Source organism: Rissa tridactyla, chromosome 1, assembly GCF_028500815.1.
Source record: "Rissa tridactyla isolate bRisTri1 chromosome 1, bRisTri1.patW.cur.20221130, whole genome shotgun sequence".
Taxonomy (NCBI): Eukaryota; Metazoa; Chordata; class Aves; order Charadriiformes; family Laridae; genus Rissa; species Rissa tridactyla.
Genome location: NC_071466.1, coordinates 141,879,708 through 141,893,099, shown reverse-complemented (window position 1 = coordinate 141,893,099; position 13,392 = coordinate 141,879,708). Strand labels below are relative to the sequence as shown.

Below are 13,392 nucleotides of genomic sequence, written 5' to 3'. Positions count from 1 at the left end.
ATTTTGGGAAAGGCCTATTTTTTCAAAAGGGAAGGTCAAAGTGTAAGATCAGCTTACTTGGAGGGTTGAATCATAACGATATTCCCATCTGAAAGCTACTTACAGAATTTCACTACCCTCTGTAAGAAATTTTTATTCTAATTTACAGCTTTAAAATATTCATAAACTAGGCTATAATTCTTTTCTCTTGGGCAGACATTCTTGAGCGCAAGGACCTCACTTGAGTACAACAATTTTACTTGCCTTTAACTAGCAAAGGTAAACAATCCAAGATCATTTAGTCTCCTGAAGTATGACAGAAACTATATCTGACTGTTTTTACTGATAGCCCTTCTCTTCATCTATTCCAAACGGACCATATCCTTCTTAAAGTTTGGTGATCAGAACAATGCTGCAGAGTATTCTGGGTGTAGGATGCTTTATGTACAAGCACTTGAATTTCACTACCTTTGCTCTAAATACTTCCTCGGATGTAAGTGGTATGAGATCTTCACAGCCACAGTACATTCCTAGCTCCTACTCGCACTCATGGGAAATATTATTATACTCGGGTCCTTCTCTTTTTAAGCCCTTTCTGATTCAGAAAGTTCTGGCTACCAGCTCCCATATGTGTGGCCTTGTCATTTGCATTCTTGAATTTCACCACATTTTGATTTTTCTGTTCCTTAATAACAAATTGGTGAATGAACGGTAGCCGTATTCACTTACAACAATTTAGAAACACTGTGTTTTAGATTCAGTCAAGAAATCTTCCTCCTATTTACCTTCAGCACTGACAACTAGCACACGATGTTTGTAGCCTTCCAGCTCTTCAAAATACATTTTGAGAAGCAGCACAACAAATTATGTATCAACTAAATAAACAGGCAGGGCTTCTTCCTGTAAATCCAGAAGTCTGTTGGAGTCAGCTGCCTAGATCAAACAAATGCTGAAATTCTCACACTTATGCCATTTTTTTAACACTTCAAGCAGACAGAAGTTTCGTCACTCTGTATAAGGGTCAGTTAAGAAATGTAGAAGAGACAGCATTTCTCAGCTGACAAGTAGTCATACTGCAATAGGATGACTAGGTTTTCTGTTGGAGCATTACCTCACTTTCTTCATTTTAGACCTTATGTATGGTTTCTTTTAAATGATTATAATTTCCTATTGTCTGGAGCAATAGTCAAATATTAAATTATAGTATGCAATGAATAAATAAAAGGATATAATTATACAGATGTTTATTTTTCTTAATGCCTACATGAAAACACTACGGTGTTTAGAAGTGCTAGGTGCTGGCTTGCCTCCTTTAAGTTAATGAAGATCCTCTGAAAGTTGAAATCCTTTAACTTGATGCCTAAAAGAGGATGTAGAGTGGGAATTTCAAAAGCTCCAGAATTATTTTGGTGCACAAAGCTGATGGATCATTTTAGGTATTTACAAATAAACATGTTTTACCAATGACACTTCCCTAAACAAGCACACTTGTGGCAAAAAAACAACAAAACAAAACAATAACTCCCCCAAACCCCCCAAACAGGTCAAGTTGATTTTAGTAGGGTTTGGTTTATGGAAACCTTTGCTGTTTTTTTGATATTTTGCATTAAATGTATTTTTTTAATGTTCCATCTACTTAGCTGATCCAGTATTTTAACGATCCAAATTTCTTTTGTTAATTTAGACTAATCATTTTGATTTTAACATTGATATAAAGAATAATGTTTGGTTAATTTTCTCAGAAAAGCAAAAAATTAAAGCCTAAGTCTCAGTTCCACAGGTCCAAAAGTACACAGGAGGATTAGTTTATACTCCTGATCATTTTTAGAATGCTTTACACTCCTAACACAGTGTAGAATAGTGTACGTAAGCCTTATGCTAATCACTGGTGGTAATGTGCGTGCCTAATGTATTTCTGTTTCATTCGTCATTTTTCAGAAATTGCAAAAATTGTACCAGGAACTCCAGAGATCCTGCTTTCATCATGCACATTTAAGGTTTCACAACTGTGGAAGTGTTAAAAAACATCATGAAGAGGGGCGTAAAACTCCTCCTAATGGAGGATAATCTATTCTCTTCCTTCTGTTTTCATTAAGGAGTGTGTCTGTCTGCCTATCCACTCCACGTAGAATCACTGATATTTCAGCGTCAACTGAATATTTTGCTCTTGCTCTAGAAGATCCTGTCTCATGGTCTCAGGTGTGCCATTTACAAAATTTGTTACATGTTAGAAAATTTGCCCCACAGAACTCTTTGGATAACAGCAATAGTCCAGCAAAGCACTAGATAACGAAGAATTGCAGTTCTCCAGAGAAATGCAGCGACACGGCAGTAGAGGAGGTGGCCAATTTCTCATGCAATGAAACACGTACTTCCTCCTTGGCTAACCAGGTCTCCCTGTCATTTCTTTTCCTCTGTAGGATTGTTTGTTCACCTCAGAGAAAGGCAGTTTCTACAGCTGTGTCCACCTCTGCAAGGGAGATACATGAAATGTATTTTCTTGAAAACTCACTTTACTGTGCAGTCTTAAAATCTGAGTGTTACCGTACACTTTTCCTCATGTTATAGATGTGGAGAAGAAACGAAGAATAAAGAAAATTATTCCAGAAATGGAAATAAAACATGAATGTCAGAAAACTTAGTGGAAGAATATATCTTCTGAGTTGTCACTTTTGTCAAGAGGTTTGGTGACTTTGAGCTCCCAGGCCAAGCAATCACTTTGGGAAGCTGGCATGGAAGGCAAGAGCCAGCACCCTGACATATCCTATGTGAGGTGCCAACCTTGAGCACAAGCACTTATTTCTTTTGCATGAGAGCACAATTTGCCAGCTTTAACATGCAAGTCCACCTTCTTGTTTGCTTTCAGCAGACTCCAGTAGGAAGGAGAAACTGAAGTGTGATCACAAATCTGCTGCTGAACACAGCTGCCCAAACTAAAAGACAGCTTCAAAGCTGTAAAACATTTTATTCAGTTCTGTGCTTCAAGCCTGAACCTGGTGTAATTAGGAATTAAATGTTGTCTACCCAAAAGAAGAAGAGTTCTAATGAAGAGTTCTGCAAAAGTGACTGTTTTCTTCAATAATGGCAGAAAGAAATATACGCCAGTCAGGGAGGATGGAAGCGAGGTAAAGAGGAAGAAAGAGAATATAGCAATGAGTGAGAGAGGACATTTTCTTGGCAGTACTGTGACTGAGGAAGCTCAGACGTATCTTGATGTCTCTGCTGCTTCATTTGTGTCTGCCAATATAAGGAAGCCCTGCAACCAGGTAGATTTTCTTCCTAGCTTACTAGCTGCAAATGCTAGATCTTTTTCTACCTTTTCGTTCTGACTCTTTTCTTTTTACCAGCTATGACAGAAGAAATAACATATGCTAATCTGAAATTTGAAAACAGCTATGAAATGGATAATATCACAGAGTCTGAAGATACTAAGGAAAAAGGTGTAGTATCTATGAAGCTTTTATGATTTATTCTTGCTAAAGGAGGTGGGATGGGAAATACTTTTAATTATATGACCTAGCGGCCTTTGTTAGCTTTGCTACTATCAAAAAAGTTATAAATGTATCCAGTTTTTTGTTACTGTCATTTCTGCCTGAACTTTTTAGAGTTTGAAAACTATACCTGAAATAGTGATCTAATTATTTCTTGGAAAAGCATATTACTGAGAATTATACTAAGCTCCACAAATAGTCCTAATTGTCTAAACCTCAAAAGAGTTAACCTGAACTAATTTTTTTAAGAACTGATTACATCAGCTCCATGTAATGTCTCCATGCGTTTGCATTCAAGCTTAGAACAGCATTAGCTTTAACTGGCTCACTTAATTTCACTTCTGGAGTTCTAGCCTGAATTAAGGCACTGGTATTTGAAATGGCTGTTTCTGTTAAAGTGCTGAATGCATGTTAAATTCTATATTTTAAATACTAATTTTAAATTAATTTGTTAAATTGTGAAGAAGAACTCTAGATTTCAGTGCTGCAACTCACGGGAACAAAGAACATAGAAACTGCTAGCTGTTTGTGGGGTCAGTCTCTGGAGCAGAGTTTTACAGACAAGAGGACAAGTTGCTTGTGATTCAGGAGGAATTCTCTGGGAATTCTGTATCAAAGAGCAGTGGTTTCAAATGCTGTTATGTTTCTTGAACATATGTTACACTTTTTTAACATATGTTTTTTGGACATTTTTATATTGAGTTATGGTTTTGAGCATTGCCAAAGTATAATTCATGGGCTTTAAAAAAAAAAAAAAAAATCAGAAATCTGAACTGTCTTTGTGTTAAGCTCTAGGCTTCTTTTCCTTTAATGTCCAATGACACCGGTATCCTCATACGACTCCAGGTGTCCTGCTCCTATGTCCCAGGGTAGAGAACACATATTTTGTGATGAAAAATCACGATTCTAAGAGTGCACAGCACAGTCCGTGCATTATTTCGCAAACATGAAATTGGAACAGCCACAATGAATAAATATATCCATTCTAGAGCAACGGGAGTACTGTACAGGAAGGAGGATCCAGCACAAGCTGTGCTAGATGCAGCAGAAGCAGTGTGAGGTTAGAAAGAACAGTACAGGGAACCATTACCTAAAGAAATTCTTGAGGCAATACTCAAATAAAACAGCGAAAACTAAAACTACTGCTTAGTCTTGATTCATATTGCTGCCCAGAAAATATTTTGTATTTGTTTATGAAATCACACTTTCAAACTACAAAATCTTTGTCTCTTCTCATCTGAAAGCTCCAGGAAGCGTGGATTATAATGCTTTCAGTCTTCAGCTTGGGGCTGTGACTTTGTAGGGGTAGGAACAATTTATTTTTGCCCTTTTGCTCCAATTCACATGAGTCTATTTAGCAGCCTGCCTTAGGGAGTTGAATTTCTACAACTGAAGTAATAGAAAGGCAGGCACCTAGTATTCAACTTCAGAGCATGTACAGAAGCACTTTGACCTTAAAAATATTCATATGTCCCAGCAGCCCAGCAGTCAATGCATCCTTAAGCCTTATTAGGATGTATAAGGCTGTGCAGGCTTTATCTCCGAGCATATCTGTCGTATGCCTGTAAGATCAGACTTGCGAAAGTATTGCAGAAGGGAGGTGTTCTTTCTCTTTATGAAGGGCCTGGGTATTTCTCTTTATGAAGGGCCTGGGTATTTCTCTTTTACACAACACCAAGCAGTTAGAGTACTTCCTTCGACTGGGGTTGCATTCTGTGGTGAAATGCAAGTGCAGGGAGAGTGGTAGATGTAACATATATTTAGCAATGCTTTTGTCAGTGCCTCTTACAGTATTGCCATTTTAAAACTGAGGAAGTTATGGGCTGGATGGTGGACTGTTAGGTGGACTGAAAACTGGCTGGCCTACCAGACTCAAAGGGCAGTAACTGATGGCTTCACATCTGTTTGGTGGTAGAGTCCTGCAGGGGTCCCTGAGGGGTTGATACTGAGCCCATATTGTTTAAATGACACCGAGTGCATTTATGATGCACATATAATGATGCTAAACTAGGGGTGGCGGCTGATGCTATCAGGTTCCTCAAAACAGAGAAACCTTGAGTAACCTGAGGACTGGGTGAGCAGAAACCCCAAGAAGCTCCACAAGTCGTTGTGCACTGAGCCTGGACTAATCTCAGGCAGTGGAGCAGGCTGGGAGCAGGCTGGGTAGGGAGACTGGAGAGGACCTGGGGTTTATGGTGAATGGGAGGTTGAATCACAGCAGTGATCTGTGTACCAGTTCAAGACAACATCCATTGCTCGATCTTCTTTCACCTGAATATTCCTCAACTTGAGTTTCTGCAGAGTGAGGTCTTATACACAACATTCTGCCTAGGATTACTTCACCACAGAAGCTGAGCACAGGTTATTTGTAGGAGAGGCGCACTGCGTAGTTTCCATTCCTCTTCCTTCAGCTTAACACACTAAATTTCAGTTCCTACTCCTTCAGCAATTCACTCCCCAGTTTTACATACAGCTTTCCCTTTTCTAAACTAGCAATTTCCTCTCCACATTGCAATTCTTCTGCCTTTATTGGATTAAGTCAAGCTGGTTGCAGGTCTCCACAAAGTCCATATAGTGGCAACTTTAACATCTGCCTTAGATTTAGTGCTTCCCTGACAAACTGAATGCTTTTTCTCCCTCCTTCAGTGCATCTTAACCCATAAAATCTTCCAGCTCCTATGAACAGGGTCTCTTTTGGATGACCGACATGCTTAAAATTTCCTTTGCTCGGGAAAAGATTGTTCCTTTTTCTTCTCATTGAGCACTCATTTCTGTATCTAGGCTGTAACCTTTATTACTGAAAAATTCTCTATGAATTCCTAGATAGAAATCTCAAACTACCATAAAGTACCAGAGGAGTTTACTGTAGCACTCAAATTAACCAGATTAACACAGATAGAAGCCACACACCACAAATTACCACAACCCTACAGTGCACATTTGTTTTCAGTTTTGAGCAGTCAACTTTCTAGAAATTTTCAAACATCTTGCTTTCTCAATATCTTTCTTGCCACAGTCTATGGCCTTTGAAAGGTTCAAGGTTGTCCACATTCTCCACTAAGCTCTTGTGATCTCTCACTCTCTTACTTTGTTTGGGCACCTTTTGCTGTGTGCAAAGACTCTGCAGCAGGAATATACAAGCGTAAAGTAAAAGCAACTGCATGACTGAATTCCTCCCAGGGCCTCCCGCTTCATCTCACCCTCAGTGGCCAGTAGTCCTGATATTGTTTGCGCTGTGCCTGGCATTGCTGGTGACGCTGGTGACCATCACAGTTTTATGTAAGTACTAATGCATTTCTGTTTGCTGGGGAGCTCAAGCTACTGAATAATATCAGACTGACATGTCCTTCCAGCGCAATTTTTGGTTCAGCTGAGAATAGGCAACCAAGCAAATCAGACATTTTCCCTTGCCAGAGCATCTTTGTCCTCTTCTTGACATGATGAGGCTAGAAATGAGCAACACAGAGTGGAGCTGGAAAGGGGTGGAATAGGAGATTCACTGCTTGCTCTGGCTGTCATTGTCTTGTCTCATAAAAACTGTATCCCCATGCCCGCTGTACTGACTAACGATGGAGTGAATTCCTCTTTGATAATGCTGGATCTGAAGGGAAGGAAAAGCTTTGTATCACAGTAAATAGGTTGTGCCCCTTACCTTCCACCCACAACAGTTCCACTGCAATCCAGAGCTGAAGTTCACATTTTTAGGGAAAAAGCACAGCCTGGAAACCAACATAAGAGAAAGATACACAATGGAAATATATGATAAAAAATAACACTTTAATATTGTTGTTCACTCACAGCCAAATAATAAGAAATCTACTATGCAAATGTTCTCCATCTCAGCAGCCCTTAACATGCAACTGTTCAGGAAGGAGTAACATATATCCAAAATGGTTTATTTATCCTTAATGATCTGCTAAGACATGCCCTATTTACGTCCCACCCTTTCTGAAGGACAGTACTCGAAAATGTCTTGTTGTGAATTTCAGTTTTACAGATTCCCAAGGTCTACAGGACACAACTTCGAGACCTCAACATGACAAAGAATGAGCTGCAAGCGAATTTCTCAAATATGCTGCAAGCAATAGGAAATCAGCTGTGCTTGGAAGGGGAAAAAAAACTTAAAAATAATGGTAAATCAACAAGTTTTGACGAGGGCTTATTTTTCAACATGGCAGGGAAGGAAATGAGATGTGTCTTCTGTGTCTACTCAGGCCTGTCTCCTCAGGTGAACTTGTGTCTTCTCAGATGTGACTACCTAGAAAGCAGGCAATGAGCACATCTGCCTTATGCAGTGCCTGGAGAGAGGCGTCCAGACTGGCCACATGTGCATTGGTGCGGGACCTGGCAGTGGTACCAGGGTTTCAGGATTTAGTTTCCATATAGAAAAGGGTTCTGTGGGATGCCTTCTGGACATGCCATCCCCGTCAGCTCTGGTTCAGGGATCCCTACAACATCTGCATCTAAGACAATTTTACAGTGCTGCCTGAGAATTGGACAGCTTACTGCACTCTATGTGAAGAGCAGTCCACACACAGGACAGCGCGCTAGTACCAACCCCAGGTAAGACAGGAATCTCCTGAAGTCAGAAGTGATGTGTGAGTGGAGCATAGCTAAACCAACCTGGGAGTTCACTGCCTGTCTCCTGACTGTGTGAAGTGCAGGGCTGTTTCTGAAATCAGTTTGCCACAGCTTGGTTATTTAACTGGCCTCTGACAATGGGCCAGCCAGAGCAATAGTTCTCTTCAGAAATTATACTCTGTGGAGTAGGGGCACCAGGCAAAGGGATCCTACTGTGACCGTTTTTTGTTCCACAGACAAGCTAACTGTCTAAGTCTCCCTTTTAGTCAATGAAGAGAAATTGTTAGTGCAAGGATACAAGAAAGACACCTGAAATGACAGAAAAAGCATGCGTGAGGCACACCTACTTCTGTTCATTGACTAAAATAGGAATCCAAATAGGTTGTCTCATGTCACCTGTGAAGACTCCTAAAATTAGGCTAAATAAGTCCCATTTGCAACACCTGAACCTTCTCCCAGTGCTAACGGAATGTAAGAGATAGGGGGATGATTCGGTTTTGACCTCTGTCATGACCTGAACCTTCTGGGACCACAACGGGATTTTGACTGAACGAGGGCCATCTCAAACATCCACAGTCCCTACAGATCCTGTTGTCACAGGCCAACAGCGGCGTTCTTTCAGGGACAGCCTGGGAACAGAAACAAGGCCATGGTTTTCCTTTTCCAGGCCAGAACTGTGTACTCTGCCCTGCAAACTGGAAGTGGGAAGGTGATAATATGTGTTACTACTACTCCGAGGAAATGAAGTCATTGGAACAGAGTCAGCAGTTTTGTTCCTCACAAAACTCCACTCTTCTTCTGATAAAAGAGGCAGCAAAGCTGGTATGGACTGGTTTCTCACTCTGTTTCTCGCTCATGAAAGAAGTTCATGCACCAACTACTCACCCCACACATAATTTTCTTAAATGGCACTGTGAGCAGGAGTTTTTCTACAGTGATTAGGGTGTCCTGGGCAGTGCTAAGGCATAGGACTGGTCGTTGCCACACAAAGCACAGCCCTTTGAGCAGCAGGTGGTCGGAGACAGACCATCTTGCCTTAGCTTGCCGTGGCTAGCTACTTACTGGGATGACTGGTGAAAGCGGGTCCATGGCTGTTTTGTTGTGGGCAGTGATTTCACCAATTTAACAAGTATTACAGATCCATACAAGGATTTGGTAAGATATTAGGGTGAAAACCTCTTTTAACCTGGCCTTCCTGTAGGCAAATCCTAATCCTCCCCATTTTGTAGACGTTCTTTCCACAAAAGTTGATCTCATCTTTTCAATCAAAATTAAAACACTTGGCAGCAAGCTGCTGAAATCTGGCCTAATCTTTTAGCAAATGAAAACAAACTGAGGAGGAGAAAATGCCAGGTGTAGAGTGAAATAATGCTTTTGCCTCTGGATGCCAGCAGACATATTGGAAGACTGAAGGCAGAAAAGACGTCCCAAGAGCTAGCAGTTGTGGCTGGGCCTGCCTGCTCTCCAGCACTCGCAAATGCCAGTTCCTCTCACTGAGCTGCAGGCCATCAGGTTTCTCCCAGAAATAAAGGGGAGCGTCTTTATTCTCACCCTCTCAAATTGGAGACAGCAAAGATTGTGAGGTGCAGTCTGTTCTAGCTGCCTTAATCACAGCATTGAGAGGTATGAGGAAAAAGAGAAAATGGAGAAGTACACTGGGAGTGGCAAGGATAAGTGAAGGAAGGAAGAGAACAACAGAAAAATTGAATTAAAATCTTTAGAGATTCCCTCAAGCAGCAGTGAGCAGCATTATTAAAGTTTACGTTCTTACCTGTTCTGCTCAGAGTATTTTTTAAGGACAGAATATTGCTAAATGCTTAAGTTTAAGACCTCCTCTACTTGTTATGGTCCAGCTTTTGGGAATAAGTTAATGATGCCAAAGCCAAGTATGAAGGTTCAACAAATCAAACTCAACAGCTCCCTGCAGAGCCTTCCTTTTCACTGTTGACAAATGCTAAGGACAGAGTAAAAGAGGAGGAATGACTCATGACTAAAAGGGGGAAAACAATCCAGTGTTGGATTGTTTTTAACCCCAGAGGGTTTAAATCAGGTTGATGAGGGTGACATTGCTCTTCAGAGCTAGAAGTTTATCTTCTCTCGGATTAAAATCAGCTTTACTGTCATTTCTCTTTTAATATTAGTTTTTTTCCTTTAAGGGCAGAACTTGTCCTGAAAGGTTAAAAATTTGTGGTATTTATGTTCTTTAAGCAATTTCCATCAATGCTTTCAACTTCTGAGCCTCAATATTTATTTTTAACATCTTCCTGAATGTCTTTTTTTAATTGTCCTTATTCTGCATAGGAATTGGTAAAAAAAAAACGTAGAAATGCATACTGGCTTGGATTAACATTTAGACATGACCAGGGAGACTGGTATTGGGCAGACAACACAGCTCTTACAGAAGAACAAAAGACTTGGTAAGTGGGCAGCTTTCCCGCGCTATGTAAAGTTCGTCCTCACCCACAAGCAAATCCCAGTTTCTGTGACACAAAGGGTGCATTGAACAGCCAACTTTTATGCAGCTTTCTCTGGATTCTGGGTCTCACTTTTTCATTTCAGATTTTTCTTGGCCTTACTCAGAACTGCTCGGAGGGTGATCTAGGCACTATTACTGGGAAAAACCCGGAAAGTTTATTTCCACAATGTAGTTTCGGATTGACCATAAATGTCATATGTTTCTCTTGCATTTAACATCTTGTTTCAGTGAAGACACAAGGAAAAAACTCCAATGGAAAGGTGTTTCATTTCATGCTTTTGATTTTATACTTTTTTATTTTTATATAAGACACTCTTTACTCTCCCGAATCATTTCACTTTGGTTTAGCATGTTATTTCAGAAATACAATGTATGTTTCTTCTTGCTTTCAAACTTGCTTTGCCAATTTTTCTTTTCATTGTTGGACAGTCTCCTTTACATTTCTGTTGAAACAGACACTGGCACCCTCCAGTCGGTACCCAGGAGTTTGTGTTTCTTACTGTCAGGTACAAGAAACGGTTTAGAATCCACCCTTAGAGTCTGCTGGGGGTGCTTATTGGCATGTTCAGGACAGGGTCAGCCTCCTAGGAGTTGGTGCACAGTGTCACTAAACACTATTTCTTTGTTGGGGGTATGTATTCTTTGTGAACGCAAAGGCTTTTTTTTTTGGAAGGGGCAACGATGCACCATTTGAATGAAGTGAGATGCAAAAATAAATATTTTTCTTTCCTAGGATAAAGGATGCAAACTCCTTCAGACCCTGTGCATACTTTTATAAAGGTGTCATATATGGCGCATCAACATGTGAAAACCAGTATTACTGTATCTGTGAAAAGCCCGCCATCCGATTACAGCGAGATAACAACCATTGGCAGGAGGACTGGTTTGTCAGATCAAAATGATTATGAGAGGCTAGAAGACATTCTGCAAGGTTGGATTTTTTTATTTTATTTTTCAGAACTATCACATGAGAATTTAAATATGTTGGATCAGACCTATTCCTTTTCCCTGTTTTCGTTCTCTTTTAGACATATGTGAACTGTCTTCGTACTAAGGAAACGAGAATGGTGACAAGTTCCAGGAGCAAGCCAAGCCTGTCATTCCAGATCCAAAACTGACAAATGATTACTCGTTTTTAACCAACAGAAGTGATGGAGAAAATGGCCAGAAGTGATGGCCAGGAAATGAAGCACAGTGACAGGGCAAGCATGTAAAGACACTGCTCCTCTCCCAAGCATCCATTGATACAGTCCTAATACCACTTGTCAGTTCATAACTGTACAGCTGTAATATAACACAACTGATGAGGATTAAACACTTCCATTCAGGAGATGCTTCTGATGTCTTGTTGATCTGACTGCTTTAATATGCCAGTAGGCTGCAGTATACAATACACACAGTTATCCTTAGAAGGTGGGCCAAAGCGTTCCTGAACTGTATTAGTAATCGTATTTCCTCTGGAGCACAGGGATTCATAGTTCTCATAAGGACTTGTGCATGTGTCACAGCAGAAGATATGAACGTCTAGCTCTCTTCCATGGTCTATACTTCTTCCTGGCACCGTTAGTTCTCTTTTTTCTTTTTCATTTTTCTTTTTTCTTTTTTCATTTTTCTTTTTTCTTTTCCTTCATTTTTTCCCCCTCCTAGTAATAATTCTGCTCTTCTTTTCTACTTTTCTCATTTTCTACCTTTTTGATCTTTGCAAGAGTTATGCTAGGGTTCAGCAAGAAGCATGAACAGAACCTCCTTTTATGTATATCTCCTGAAACGCCATACTACTAACTTAATGTGCTGAGCAAGGGTCAACAAACGCAATCATAGTGAAAATACCCCAAGCAGTGTTAATGAACAAAATGTCTCCCTCCGCATCTCCGTAGAACAGTGACAGTCAGGTTGAAATAAGAAAACTCAGTCTCATAACACTGTTTTTGTTTGAGTCCACAAATTCCTAGCTTGGTCCCCCCTGGAGACTTGTGTATTCCTTGTGGATTGCATCCCAGATTATTTGTTGTGGATCATTTACCACTGTTGTAGCATCTGAGCTACTGGTCATTCCCTTCAAGATGCTGTTCTAGTGTCACACTGATCTCAGCACTGTACGGCAGTTTCTGATCACCAACATAAATGTTTTGGGTGTTATTTTAAAACTTCACACCCTAGAAACCTTAGTGGCCTTCTCTTTCTCTCTGCTGTTTACACTCACCGCTTGCATCTCTAGCATAACCTCTCCTAGCTGCTCCTCTCAGTTCCTTTCCTAGCAGTCCCTGTCTTTGGGGGGTGAAAATGCAGAGTGCTTCTGTCCTGCGGTTCAGACACAGGCCTGCTCACTTCCCGAAGAGTCTCTCAGCTTTCATACCAGCTATACTGAAGTAAGAAATCTCTTCTGGAAGGTATCCTGAACTGTGTTCATGGTGCATCCTTTCTTGATAGTGAAGGGCTTTGCTGTAATTTGCCAGAAAAGAAAGAAGGAAAGAAGGAAAGAAGGAAAGAAAGAAGGAAAGAAGGAAAGAAGGAAGGAAAGAAGGAAGGAAAGAAAGAAAGAAGGAAGGAAGGAAGGAAGGAAGGAAGGAAGGAAGGAAGGAAAGAAAGAAAGAAAGAAAGAAAGAAAGAAAGAAAGAAAGAAAGAAAGAAAGAAAGAAAGAAAGGAAGGAAGGAAGGAAGGAAGGAAGGAAGGAAGGAAGGAAGGAAGGAAGGAAGGAAGGAAGGAAGAAAGAAAGAAAGAAAGAAAGAAAGAAAGAAAGAAAGAAAGAAAGAAAGAAAGAAAGAAAGAAAGAAGGAAAGAAGGAAGGAAGGAAGGAAGGAAGGAAGGAAGGAAGGAAGGAAGGAAGGAAGGAAGGAAGGAAGGAAGGAAGGAAGGAAGGAAGG

General features: G+C 40.5%; 1 protein-coding gene across 2 annotated transcripts; it reads left to right on the top strand.

The window, feature by feature from the left end:
* The first annotated feature begins 3,147 nt into the window (after nt 1-3,147).
* LOC128904179 (C-type lectin domain family 12 member A-like) lies at nt 3,148-11,857 on the top strand. Of its 2 annotated transcripts, XM_054188141.1 has the most exons (8): nt 3,148-3,245; nt 3,327-3,419; nt 6,651-6,749; nt 7,460-7,603; nt 8,719-8,873; nt 10,353-10,468; nt 11,261-11,458; nt 11,556-11,857. In XM_054188141.1, exons 2-7 carry the CDS (start codon nt 3,329-3,331, stop codon nt 11,427-11,429), a joined length of 774 nt encoding a protein of 257 aa, XP_054044116.1. In that variant the 5' UTR covers nt 3,148-3,245; nt 3,327-3,328; the 3' UTR covers nt 11,430-11,458; nt 11,556-11,857. The 2 variants fall into 2 exon arrangements, with proteins under 2 accessions (XP_054044116.1, XP_054044117.1); XM_054188142.1 differs by lacking the exon at nt 3,148-3,245 and having other exon boundaries at nt 3,280-3,419; nt 6,589-6,749.
* The last annotated feature ends 1,535 nt before the right edge of the window (nt 11,858-13,392 follow it).

What these genes read in the sequence shown, in the direction of transcription:
- LOC128904179 (XM_054188141.1), top strand. Translation starts at nt 3,329, where the DNA reads ATGACAGAAGAAATAACATATGCTAATCTGAAATTTGAAAACAGCTAT. An exon ending in GGTGACCATCACAGTTTTAT is followed by an intron (nt 6,750 to 7,459) that starts GTAAGTACTAAT and finishes TGTGAATTTCAG; the next exon opens with TTTTACAGATTCCCAAGGTC. An exon ending in AAAAAAACTTAAAAATAATG is followed by an intron (nt 7,604 to 8,718) that starts GTAAATCAACAA and finishes TTCCTTTTCCAG; the next exon opens with GCCAGAACTGTGTACTCTGC.